The 15,414-nt window shown below is 47.7% G+C and overlaps 1 protein-coding gene across 1 annotated transcript in view; it reads right to left on the bottom strand.

The window, feature by feature from the left end:
* Positions 1 to 4,640: 4,640 nt before the first annotated feature.
* The window catches only part of LOC145399661 (cytochrome P450 4C1-like), a 71,586-nt gene continuing 60,812 nt past the window's right edge, over positions 4,641 to 15,414 (bottom strand). The window contains exon 12 of the mRNA XM_080272202.1: positions 4,641 to 4,846. Within this exon, the coding sequence (XP_080128328.1) occupies positions 4,683 to 4,846 (164 nt within the window). The 3' untranslated portion in view covers positions 4,641 to 4,682. The remainder of the gene's footprint in view (positions 4,847 to 15,414) is intronic.

Below are 15,414 nucleotides of genomic sequence, written 5' to 3' on the forward strand. Positions count from 1 at the left end.
ATAATGCAGTAGTTATATACTGAAGCTATTTTTTTGGATGCTGATAGAAAGTAACTACTGTACTTTACTGACATGTTTATCACCCTCGAAAGACAGGTAGTCATATGATTTTTTGTTTGTACTCTTTATTTATTTATTTATTGAGATGGAAATGCTTTTATACAGGGTGTTAGAAAAGTCTGTACATTAGGAGACGGGGGAATGGCGGTGTGAGGTGTAGTTGTGTGTGGTGCGGCCGTGTGTGATGTGAATATGTGTGGTATGACAGCGTGTTTAGTACTGGTAGCGTGTGGTATGGATGTGTGGTGCGGACTTTTATGGTGCTGTAGTATGTGGTACGAGTGTGTGGTGTGACTGTTGGGTGTGGTTGTTTGTGGTATGGTAGTATGTGTTTTGGAAGTGTGTGGTGTGCTACTGTGTAGTGTAGGGGCTAAAAGTGTGACTGGGGGATGTGGTGGTATACGGTAGTGTGAAGTATGGGGTGTGGCAGTATGAAGAATATATTTGAAGGATGGCAGTATGAGGTGTGGCTGTGTGTGGCTAAGGAACGTTAGGTACAGTGATGTGAAGTCTGGCAGTGTGAGAGGTTTGTGTAAGTTATAGCACTGTGTGGTGTAATAGCACTTGGTGTGGCAGTGTGTAGTGAGGCTTGTGGGGATTTATAGGGTTTACTTCAAAGTGACTTCTGACGCCCTGTTAAGAGAGATGGTATTGTTGTGATGAGCTTTTGTGAGTAACTTAAGATCGTCTTTAATAACTTGGAATCGGATGCTAAGATCTGTATTTTAGGCTCAAACGTCGACAGTGATAATATTTAACAAATCTGATGCCCTGGGTGTCTCTCAAGCATTGTAAAAATGTCTGACGTTAAAAGAAAATTAACAAAGAGAGAAATCCACGGCTAAAGGGTTAACATGATTACAAGTTTACCCTTAATACACTACACAGGTTGAGAATGAAAACAATACTTCTTGACCCCTTAGCTATGATAGAATAGTGTACATTGCATCCTCGTATTGAAACGGTTGACTGCATAAAATACGAGGCGGATAAACAGAAGATGTAAGGATTCTAGAAATTCTGGAATATATTTTAGATCTATTTTCTTTGCTGTATATACTGTATATATATATATATATATATATATATATATATATATATATATATATATATATATATATATAATTTGTAGTAGATGGGGACGCTCACCATCCACTCACTCGATGTAGTGTTATTCTCTGGTGTCTGCCCTTTCCTCCCCTCCATCCTTCTTTCCTTCCATCCTCTTCTGTCTTTCCTTCATTCTTTCCTCGTCCTTCTGCCTACGGGTGACTTTACGCTCTCTCTTCTGTCATTTTTTCCCCTTCATGCTTTCCTCATCCTCCTGCCTATGGGTGACACTACACTGAGTGACAAGCCAAATGGTTTCCTGTACACCAGGAAACCATTTACTACGCTGGGTGGTTACCATATAACCAAATTTTGGCGCCTGGTGGTTTAGTGGGTAATTACGGCGCTCCAATCGGATTGTGCCGGTGAAAGTTTATAATTATGCAAGGGATGGTTAGGGTTTATTGCTCACGTAATGCCACTCAGGGATGAGTGAGGCTGGTCACTCTCATCTTAAATGTCAGGACCAACTTGCCTAGCCCCTGGTTCCTACATTGGATGATGATGATGATGAATATATATATATATATATATATATATATATATATATATATATATATATATATATATATATATATATATATATATATATATATATATATATACATAAATATGGAATGTTGAGGCAGAGTGGAGACTGTTCAGGCAGGATTATGGAGTTGTGCCGTAGGATTATGTATTAGTAAGGCAGGGTTATTGAGTGGCGAGGCAAGGTTGGGGTGGTGAGGCAAAACTGATTGTAGTGATACAGGGTGGAGAATGGTGAGGCAGGGTTATGAAGTGGTAAGGTAGGGTTATGGAGTAGCGAGGCAACGGTATGGAGGGGTGAGGCAGGGTTATGGAGCAATGAGACCGAGGTATGGAGAGGTTGAACAGGGATATGGAGTGGTAAGCATGGGGTATGGAGCGATGAGGCGGTTCTGTGAAATGGTTAGGAAGAGTGTGGAGTGGTGAGGTAGGCTATGACTGAAGTGGTAAGAAGAATACAGTATACTCGTATAAGTAACAAAAAAATAACATGGATATTTAATTCAAGCATTACTAGAAAAAAAAAAAAAGCTCGGAGAATGTGAGGACCGTACTGTATATATATTTATTATGTGCTTCAAAGAAAAAATCAGTAGAAGTGTTTGACCTCCATTATGAATTTTAGGAATACGAGTGACTGTTTTCTTTTGTCATACTCTTACCGTCCTCCCTCTTTCTCTCCCTTCCCCACCATCTAATCTCTCCCCTTTCCTTCCTTCCTCTATTCCCCGGTCCTATCCTCCCCCATTCTCCCTCTTACCTCCTATCCTCATTTCCCCAGTCCTATCCTCCCCCTTTCTCTCCCTTTCCTGAACATCTAACCCCTCTCCCTTCCTTTCCTCCTCTCTCCCCCATTCCTGTCCTCCTCTCTCCCCCATTCCTGTCCTCCTTTCTACCCCCTTCCCCACCAGCTAACCCCTCCTCCTTCCTTGTGTCCTCTCTCCCCTAGTCCTATCCCCCCTTTCTCCCCCTTCCTTAGTCATTTTCTCCCAGTCCCATCATCCCCCCTTCTCTCCCCTTCCCCTCCATCTAACCCCTTCCCCTTCTTCCCTTCTGAGAAACAGGTGGCTGTCTGCCTTAAAGCCCCTGATGCAGTCGATAGGCATTAATCCCCAAATCTTTTGTCAGGGTATCAAGCATGCCTATCGTTCGCCCACCGCTGGCGGAGAATTTCATACTTTCGCAGTTTGCAGCCCGTTACTCACTGGCAAAGATTAATCAATACTATGGCTCTAGATACTTTCCACAGAACGTCTTCGTGACTGGCAACATATTCTCGTGGTAAAACATCCCATCATTCTGGATGGAAACAGTAATTTTATGTCAAGCCAAAGTGGATAGAGCATACAGTAGGTGATGACTTTGAATGTTGGGAACGTGTGAGTTGAACTACGGCAACTGTGGCATCGTGCCCAACATCCGCAGGCACTTATCATGATCATGATCATCATCTATCTATCTATCTATCTATAGCCCGACGCCCTAATCCCGCAAAGGGTGGCCGCAGACAAAACGCCTCCAAGTCACTCTGTCACCCACCATTTGACTCCCCTCCCCCCAACTCACCCCTCCCTCCCTCATCATTTTCAAAACTACCTTATTTTTACTTATACTAAAAAAGATGGTGTTGGCAGGATCCAACTACAGTCTCTTTCTCTGTCTGTCTCCTGTGATGCTTTTCATTGCTATTTATCAATATATATATATATATATATATATATATATATATATATATATATATATATATATATATATATATATATATATATATAAACAAGAGAAGGAAGTAAAATTGAAAACTCTGGTAATATTCATTTGATATATGGATAAAAAAAAACGATGTACCATAGCATCCATTCATTAATCTTTGCTTCTACCACTGTTTTAACTCCTTGAATACGATGGCATCCATTTTTGCCATTTTCTTGCTACCATCGGAAGATTTAAGTTAACCCTTAGAACCAGAGTGACGCCATTTTTAGTCTATTGTAGCTGCCACTAGACGATTTAATCAGCTTCAGAGAGACCTCATGCATCGATGGGGTTTATCAAGGCTGTATGTGCTCTAGATCGAATAGCCTATCCAATGCTTTAAAAACTCGTCCAGAGAAGGCAGGAATAAAAGGATGAAGAAATCCTCAAACACAATAATTTACTTTTAATGGCTTTAGTACTAAAAGGTATAAAATTATCTTCATTAACCCTCTGGTTGCGAATGACATACTTCGGATTTTTTCCCCTGATAATGTCTAATGATTTTCCTCTCAAGAGAAGTCCAGGGCACCAAAATGTCAAAATTTATTACGGTCAACGTTTATCCATCAATATTTTACGTCCTCACTTTTTCTTATTTTGTCTCTTTTACCACTGGAATCCTGACTCCTCATGGATAATATTCCAGCTCGACTTCGTCCTGTCTTCCATATTCTCATTCTCCGCCAATGATTCACTACCCTACACATTTCATTCATTTGTTTTTATATCACTGGGCTAACGAATTTTTAAGGAAACGCTTACTTTATTTACAACCTCCTTTTCTATATTTTTTTTTTTCCACCAGAGTAATTTGAATCATCCTTCTCACTCCCAGTTTCTTTACCTCTGGATTCACCTCAGTTGGGTGATTCAGACTGTATTATCAAATCTCAATCCCTTTCTGTTTTTCTGTCACTGGAATTTACTTCTAGATTATCTCCCATTCATCCTCTTACTTTCCACATGTCATATAGTCAAAGTTCAGCATGTGTGTGTTGTAAGGTATTAGTACCAGTATTTACTTGATGACTGTCAGCAGCTTACAGTACAGTATGTGTGTGTCTGTGCTAGTTTTTCTCCCTCTGCAATGACGACCTCCTTTTGCAGATTCTAACTCGACTTGCAGTTCATATTAGTTTTTCTTCCTTAATCTCCCTCTTTTTGTTTTTCTTACATTACAAGCTCTTTTGGAAGATTCTGACTCTAACTGCGGTCCTAATTCATTATAATCATGACCTCCTACGGAAGATTCTGACGAAGTTTCCTTTCTTTGGCCTGAGTATGAGTTCTGCGAGGAGCTGTAGGTCGTTCCTGGGGGTGTCACTCTCCACTCGGTACTCCCTCAGCACCTTACTCACCACCACCTTCACCTCAAGCAGGGCGAACTTCTGACCTGGAATTTTTACATAGGAAATTATTAAATGAGGGGATGATGATGATGATGATGATGATGATGATGATGATGATGATGATGATGATGATGATGATGATAAGGAGGAGGAGGAGGAGGAGGATAATGATGATGATGATGATGATGATGATGATGTCCTGACGTTAAAAATGTGTTACAAAATGCTAATAATGTCGTAGTGACCATAGATGAACTCTGGGTTTGTATGTTTCCCATCACCTGCCCAGGAAACAACGAATGTACAAAAACAGACCTAGACCCCCTCCTCCTTCACCCTACCATCACCACCACCACCACCCTACCACCACCACCACCTCACCACCACCACCTTACCGCCACACCCCAAACCACCACCGCCATCATACCACTACCACCCTACAACCACCACCACCACCACCACCAGTACCACCACCAGTACCACCACCACAACAACTCTACCACCACCACCACCATCATCCTACCACCACCATCATCCTACCACCACTCTACCACTACCACCAACACCACCACCACTCTGCCACCAGCACCACCCTACCACCACCACAACAACTGTACCACCACCACCACCACCACTCTACCACTGCCACCACCACCACCACCACCACTCTACCACTTCCACCACCACCACCACTCTGCCACTTCCACCACCACCACCACTCTACCACTTCCACCACCACCACCACCACACACCCTCATGCTGTTGGGTTAGGGAATACGTCGAGGGACAGACGTAAATCGGCATCAACCCACGCTGCCACTAAAGGGCCTGGCGGAGGGTCGGGGGATAGGAATAGTTCTGATCCCACCCACACTTATTCTACAGCTTTAGTGGATGGGTCAGGGGACAGGCACAACTCAACATCCACCCACACTAACACTACAAGAGGTGGAGGAAGACTGGGAGGATTTGTGGGTAGTAATCACCCGACCCAGCACCATTCCTGCACCTACATTTCGGGGTCGGGAGTAAGGAAAAGAAAATGTTCACCTTATATAATGTCTGAGTTTCAGGAGACACAGTATGATGACACGCAACATGAACGAAACGAAAGGAATTGGTACGCTGCTTCTAGAAATCAGTCTGAGACTGAAATTTCTGATTTCTATAGAAGTAAGAAGGTGGGGTGCTATAACTGTGGCCAATTCAATCATGTGCAAGTAAACTGTAGGTTTGATCACAAACTTCAGTGTGCCAATTGTCAACGTCTGGGACAAAAGAGTCGCCTATGTCGGTACTATAGCACCTCGGGAGTTGGCGAAGAAGCACTTGCCGATGTAAACACTAAAGGATATTTTTTAACTACTGAATATAATAAATGCTCAATCATTACAGTGTAATTTGGATGAAATAATATTGTTATTGAAAGACAGAAATATTGACATTTTATGTGTTCGTGAATCTTGGCTTCTTCCCCATACTCCAGATGATTTTGTTAATACACCAGATTATAAGATATTTCGATGTGACAGTGGCCGTGGAGGTGGCTTATGTATTTATATCAAGGATATCTTATCAGCCAGTGTCATAGAATTAAATGTCCCCAAGCAATTAGGCACTGAAGATGTCCGGGTAACGGTACAGTTTCGCAAATTGCCAGCCATTATTGTTGGATGCATGTACCGACACCCTAATGCTCCATTTGCCACTTTTGATTATATGCAGGATACATTTAGTTCAATTTGTATGCGAAATAAAACATTTTTTGTTCTTGGTGACTTCAATGATAATCAATTTGCTAATGCTAACAAGCTTAAAAGGATCTTAAAGAATAATTAATTAACTCAGATAGTAGATAAACCTACTAGTCACACCTACAGTACGTCTGCAACATTGCTGGATCTTGTAATCACTAACAAACCTGATGTCATAAACAGTTATGATGTTATTCCCCCAAGTAATTGCAAATCATGATCTTATTAGCATCTCAGTAGATATTAGTAAACCTAAGAGACGGCCCGTTCGAACCTTTCATCACCTTGGGAACTACCGCAGAGACGACTTTTGTCTTAGACTTCTGCAGAGCACAGACGATTTTGATAAGATTTTGAAAACTGATGATGTAAACACACAAGTCAATATTTTTGCTCATACTTTTGTTAACTGTTTAAATGACTGTGCTCCTTTCGTTACTAAGGAGGTTAAAAGACCGTTTGCACCATGGATGAACGATTATATACGGTAAGCTATGGCGTTAGAAATGATACTCATAAAAAACTTAAATCTGATCGACATAATATAGCTCTCTATGAACAATATAAACAAGAAAAGAAGCGTGTTAAAGCTCTCATTACAGAGGGGAAAGCAGACTACTATCGCAATCAGTTATGTATTAGCAGAGGAAGCGCTTCAGTGACGTGGAAAATAATAAGAGAAATTATCCCAAACTGTAAAAGTAACTCGGACGGTTACAAATGAGATAATAAAAACAAAGCTCACGAATTCAATTTTCATTTTGCAAATGTCGGTAAGAAGACGTATGAACGAACACAAGAAATCCTCCATGGTGAAAACGTGTCAGGTTCTAACAATTTTCCAAATATAATCTCAAGTGAATGTGATCTTTTCAGACCTCACCCTGTAGATACTGTCACTATCATTCTTACGATAAAAAGCCTAAATGAAACTCGTTCTGTGGAGTCGGATGGTATTTCACCGAGATTTGTTAAGGACGCACTCTGTGTTATAGCTTTTTACTTAACCTGTATTATCAATACTGCTATCGCAACAGGCATTTTTCCTACAGCCTGGAAACATGCATTGGTACTTCGTCTCTATAAAAGTGGTGATGTAAATGATGTGAGCAATTACAGACCAATCTCACTATTGCCCATTGTCTCTAAAATACTCGAAAAGGTTGTTACCAATCAGCTCATACACTTTCTGGAATCTAGCAAATCACTATCTAATACCCAACATGGATTTCGTCCTAGATTATCCACCGAGACCGCTCTTACTGTCATAACAGATAAAATCTATGATAACATGGACTCTAAGCAAGTTACACTGTTAACCTTGTGTGACCTCTCAAAAGCTTTCGATTGTATTAGTCTCGACATTCTTTTAAGTAAATGTGCTAAGCTTAATACTGACTGCTTCTGGTTCAAAAGTTACCTAGAAAATAGGACTCAATCTGTCCGCCTCAGCAACACTATATCTGATAAACTGAATGTAGCTTACGGGGTCCCTCAAGGCTCAGTCCTTGGTCCTGTCTTGTTTACCATCTATGTTAAGGACCTTGCTGAAAGTATACAGTAAATGGATGTTCTTTGGTGCAATATGTTGATGATACCCAATTTCTCCATGCTGACACTATAAATAATCTCGAGGCTCTATCTCCAAAACTGAAGGAACCTTACGGATTGCAAAACATTATTTTCTTAGAAATGGACTTATGCTAAATCCAAGAAAAACACAATGTATCATCATTGGTAATAGACGACTTCTATCACATATTCCTCCTAACACTGTCATAAATTGTTCTGGCAAGCACATTTACCCGAGCACTAATGTAAAAAATCTAGGTGTCTACATCGACAGATATATGCTTTTTGATGTCCATATTAATGAATCAAGAAAGTCATGGGAAAAATTATGTTCATAAATCAAATAAGTGAAAACTTTGATAAGTCAACTCGAAAAATTGTTGTACAATCTTTAGTTCTTAGTATAATAAATTACTGTATAGGTATATGGGAATGACAAATGATACCTTACTTCACCAAGTTCAGAAATTACAAAATTTTGCAGCTAAAGTAGCTATTGGGGGAGCAAGAAAGTATGACCATGTAACCCCCATTATAAAGGAATTAAAGTGGTTAAAGATTAAAGATAAACATACTTTTGACAGATGTACCACCGTTTATATGGCTGTCCATGGTTTTTATCCTGAGTGATATCTAAAGTTGTCCACTGTCAGTGAAAACACAGCTAGTACAACAAGACAGCGAAATAACCTTTTTGTGCCTAGAGCCAGAACAAACTCTGGTGCCAGAGCCATCACCATACTAGGACCCAAATTGTGGAATAATTTACGTACTGATATCACTAATTCTGGAAGCTTACATGTTTTTAAATCTAAACTTAGGGAGTTAATTTTAAGTGATTTGTAACTGATATTATCATGTATCGAATATGTGTGACTTTGTATACCGATTTGAAAGAATAACCATATTTTATGTAAATAAATTATTTGAACTTTGAACCACCACCACCACCCTACCACCACAACCCTACCGCCACCACCACCCTACCACCACCATCACCCTACCACCACAACCCTACCACTACCACTACCATCCTACCACCACAACCCAACCACCACCACCACCACCCTACCACTACCACCACCACCATCACCACCACCACCACAGCACCACCCTACAACCACCACCACTACCACCACCCTCAACACCACCACCCTTCCACCACCCTATCACCACCAACACCAGCACCACCACCCTACCACCATCACCACCAGCACCACCACCCTACCACCATCACCACCCTACCACCACCAGCCCCACCCTACCACCACCACAACAACTGTACCACCAGCACCATCACCCTACCACCACCACCTCTACCACTACCACAACCACAACAACTGTACCACCATCACCCTACCACCAGCACTCTACCATTACCACCAGCACCACCCTACCACCACCAGCACCACCCTACCACCACCATCACAACAATTCTACCACCACCACCACCACCACTCTACCACTACCACCACCACCCTGCCACCTCCACCACCCTACCACCTCCACAACCCTACCACCACCAGCACCCTACCTCCACCAGCACCACCCTACCACCACCACAACAATCACCCTACCATCATCACCACCCTACCACCACCAGCACCACCCTGCCACCACCACAACAACTCTCCCACCACCACCACCACCACCACCACAACCACCACCCTATCACCACCACCACCATTCTACCACCACCACCACCATTCTACCACCACCACCACCACCCTACCACCACGACCATCACCACCACCACCCTACCACCACCACCACCACCCTACCACCACGACCATCACCATCACCACCCTACCACCATCACCACAATCACCACCCTAGCACTACCACCACCACCACCTCCACCACCCTACCACCACCACCTTACCACTACCACCACCACCTCCCTACCAACACAACCCTACCACTACCACGACCACCACCCTACCACCACCACCACCACCACCACCCTACCACTACGACCACCACCACCACCACCCTACCACCTCCACCATCACCACCACCACCCTACCACCTCCACCACCACCACCACCACCCTACCACCTCCACCATCACCACCACCACCCTACCACCTCCACCATCACCACCACCACCCTACCACCTCCACCACCACCATCACCACCCTACCACCACCACCACCACCACCACCACCATCTAGCACCATCACCACCCAACCATCACCACCCTACCACCACCACTTCCACAACCATCACCACTACCACCACCACCACCCCAACACTACCACACCACCACCACAACAACTCTACCACGACCAACATCACCACCACCGGACCACCACCAGCACCATTCCACCAACACCCTACAGTCATCACCCTACGACCACCCCCACCACCCTACCACCACCACCACCCTACTTCCATCACCACCCTACCACCACCACAACTCTACCACCACCACCACCACCCTACCATCGTCATCCTACGCCTACCAGCGCCACCCTACCACCACCATCACAACTCTACCACCACCACCACCCTACCACCACCATTACTCTACCACCACCACCACCCTACCACCACGACAACCCTACCACCACGACCACCCTACCACAACCCAATCACCACCGCCACCATCACAACCCTACCACCACTACCATCCTACCACCACCATCACCACTCTACCACCACCACCACCACCACCCTACCACCACCACCACAACAACCCTACAACCACCACCAAACCACCACCACCACCACCCTACCACAACCACCACCACCACCATCACCGTACCATCACCACCCTACCACTACCACCACCACAACCACCCTACCACCACCACTACCACCGGCACTCTACCACTACCACCACCACCAACACCACCCTACCACAATCACCACCCTACCACCATCATCACCACCTTGCCACCACCACCACCACTCTACCACCACCACCACCACTCTACCACCACCACCACCACCACTCTGCCACTACCACCACCACCAACACCACCCTACCACTACCACCACCACCACCACCACCCTACCACCATCACCACCACCATCACCACCACCAACACCACCCTACCACCATCACCACCCTACCACCACCAGCACCACCCTACCACCATCATCACCACCTTGCCACCACCACAACAACTCTACCACCACCACCACTCTACCACTACCACCACCACCACCAGCACCACCCTACCACCAGCACGACCCTACCACCACCACCATCACAACTCTACCACCACCATCACCACCACCACCCCACTACCACTACCATTACCCTACCACCACGACCACCCTACCACAACCTAATCACCACCGCCACCACCACCACCCTACCACCACGACCACAACAACCACTACCATCCTACCACCACCATCACCACTCTACCACCACCACCCTACCACCACCACCACCCTACCACCACCACCACCTCCACCCTACCACCACCACCACCACCACCACCACCCTACCACCACCACCACAACCCTACAACCACCACCAAACCACCACCACCACCACCACCACCATCATCGTACCATCACCACCATACCACCACCACCCTGCCACTACCACCGGCACTCTACCACTACCACCACCACCAACACCACCCTACCACCAGCACCACCCTACCACCATCATCACCACCTTGCCACCACCACAACAACTCTACCATCACCACCAGCACCACCCTACCACCAGGACCACCCTACTACCACCACCACGACCAACCTACCACTGCCACCACCCTACCACTACCACCACCTTACCACTACTACCCTACCACCAGCACCACCACCACCACCAGCACCACCACCACCACCACCACCCTAACACCACCAGCACCACCATCAACACCCTACCACCACCAGCACCACCCTACAACCACCACAACAACTGTACCAGCACCACCAGCACCCTACCACCACTACCCTTCCACAACCCTGCCACCAGCATTCTACCACTACCACCACCCTACCACTACCACCATCATCACCTTGTCACTACCACCACCACTCTACCACTACTACCACCACCACCCTGCCACCTCCCCCACTATACCACCTCCACCACCCTACCACCACCAGCACCCTACCACCTCCAGCACCATACCACCACAACCTTACCACCACCACCACCACCACCCTTCCACCACAACAACAATCATCCTACCATCATCACCACCCTACCACCACCAGCAACACCTTGCCACCACCACAACAACTCTACCACCACCACCACCACTCTACCACCACCACCACCACCACCACTCTACCACTACCACCACCACCACCACCCTACCACCACCACCACCCTACCACCACCACCACCCTACCACCACAATCACTACCCTACCACCACCACCCTACCACCACAATCACTACCCTACCACCATCACCACAATCACCCAAGCACCACACCACCCTACCACCACCACCATCACCCTACAACCACCATCACTCTACCACGAACATCACCACCCTACCACCACCACCACAACCCTACCACAACCATCCTACCACCACCACCACCACAACTCTACCACTATCCTACAATCACCACCACCACCACCCTACCACCAGCACACAACTACCACCACCACCACCACAACCCTACCACCTCCCCCACCACAACCCTACAACCACCTCCCCCACCATACCACCACCACCCAACCACCATCACCACCACCCAACCACGAACACCATCGCCCTACCACCACGACCACCACCATACCACTACCTCCACCACACCACTACCTCCACCACCACCACCCTACCACCAACATCACCACCAACAAAACCACTCTACCACCACCATCACCACCAACAAAACTACCACCACCATCACAACCACCACCCTACCACCACCAGCACCACCACCACCCTACCACAACCACCACCCTCATCACCACAACTCTACCACAACCACTACCCTACAACCATCACCACCCTATCACCACCACCACCACTACCCTACCACCATCACCTACCTACCACAACCAGCACCACCATACCACCACCACAACAACTCTACCACCACTACCACCACCACTCTACCACTACCACCACCACCCCAACACAACCACCACCAACCTACCACCATCACCACCCTACCACCACCACCACCACTCTACCACTACCAACACCACCATCTCCACCCTACCACTACCAACACCACCCTCACCACCCTACCACCACCACCACCACCCTTCCACAACAAGCACCATACCACCACCACCCTTCCACCACCAGCACCCTACTACCACCGCCACCACCACCACCACCACCCTACCATTATCACCCTAGAACCACCACCAGAACCGTCCCACCACCACCACAAATCTACCATCCCCCCCAACCACCACCATCTCCCTACCACACACACCACCCTACCACCACCACGACCCTCCCACAACCATATCACCACCAGCACCACGGTATCACCACCACCACCACACCACCACCACCATACAACCACCATCCCACCACCACCACTTTATCACCATCACTACCACTACCCTACCACCACAACCCTAGCACCACCAACTCAACCCTACCATCACCACCACCACCCAGCCACAGCCACCAGCACCCTACCACCACCACCTCCACCCTGACCACAACCGCCCTACCACCACTACTACCCTACCACCACTACTACCCTACCACCACAACCACCCTACCACCACCACGACCACCTTACCACCGTCACCATCCTAGCACCATCAGCACCACCCTACAACCACCACAACAGCTGTACAAGCACTAAGCAGCACCCTACCACCACTACCCTTCCACAACCCTACCACCACCACTTCTACCACCAACACCACCTTACCACCATCACCACCCTACCACCACCATCATCACCTTGTCACTACCACAACTCTACCACTACCACCACCACCATTATCACCACACTACCACCTCCACCAACCTACCACCTCCTCCAACCTACCACCACCAGCACCCTACCACCACCAGCACCCTACCACCACCAGCACCCTACCGCCACCAACACCATACCACGACCACCTCAACCACCACCACCCTACCGCCACCAACACCATACCACGACCACCTCAACCACCACCACCCTACCACCACCAGCACCCTACCGCCACCAACACCATACCACGACCAACACCATACCACGACCACCTCAACCACCACCACCCTACCACCACCACCAACACCATACCATCACCACCCTACCATCACAACCACTACCCTACCACCATCACCACAATCACCCTAGCACCACCATGACCCTATCACCACCATCACCACCCTACCACCACAACCACTACCCTACCACCATCACCACAATCACCCTAGCACCACCATCACCACAATCACCCTAGCACCACCATGACCCTATCACCCCCACCACCACCCTACCACTACCACCACCACCCCCACCACCACAACTCTGTCACTATTCTACCACCACCACCACCCTACCACCACCGTCACCCTACCACCAGCACCCAACTACCACCCCCACCACCACACCCTAGCACAAGCACCTCTACCACCACAACCCTACAACCACCTCCCCCACCATACAACTACCACCACCACCTCCCCCACCATACAACTACCACCACCACCTCCCCCACCATACAACTACCACCACCACCTCCCCCACCATACAACTACCACCACCACCCTTCCACCACCACCACCACCACCCTTCCACCAATACCCTACCACCACCACCACCACCACCACCCCCACTGCCACACTTACCACCACCCTACAACTACCTCCACCACCACCACCATCACCACCACAACCACTCTACCACCACCACCACCCTACCACCATCACCAACCTACCACCACCAGCACCACCACCTCCACCACCCAACCACCAGCACAACAACTCTACCACCAGCACCCTACCACCACTACCACCACCACTCTACCACTGTCACCACCACCACCCTACAACCATCACCACCATACTACCACACAACTCTACCACCACCACCACAACCACTCTACTACTACCAACACCACCACCACCACCATACCACCACCATCCTACCATCACACCACCACCACCACCCTACAATCATCACCCTACCACCACCAGAACCACTCTACCACCACCACCACCCCAATACCACCACCACTACCCTACCACCCCAACCACCCTACCACCATCACCACACCACCACCACCACCACCATCACCCTACCACCAAGACCACAACCACCACCACCATTCTATCACACCACCACTCTACCACGACCACCACGCTACCACCACCACCACCATCACTCTATCACCA

Source organism: Coenobita brevimanus, chromosome 50 (assembly GCF_032717465.1).
Source record: "Coenobita brevimanus isolate Jiangsu-jjx chromosome 50, ASM3271746v2, whole genome shotgun sequence".
NCBI classification, from domain to species: Eukaryota; Metazoa; Arthropoda; class Malacostraca; order Decapoda; family Coenobitidae; genus Coenobita; species Coenobita brevimanus.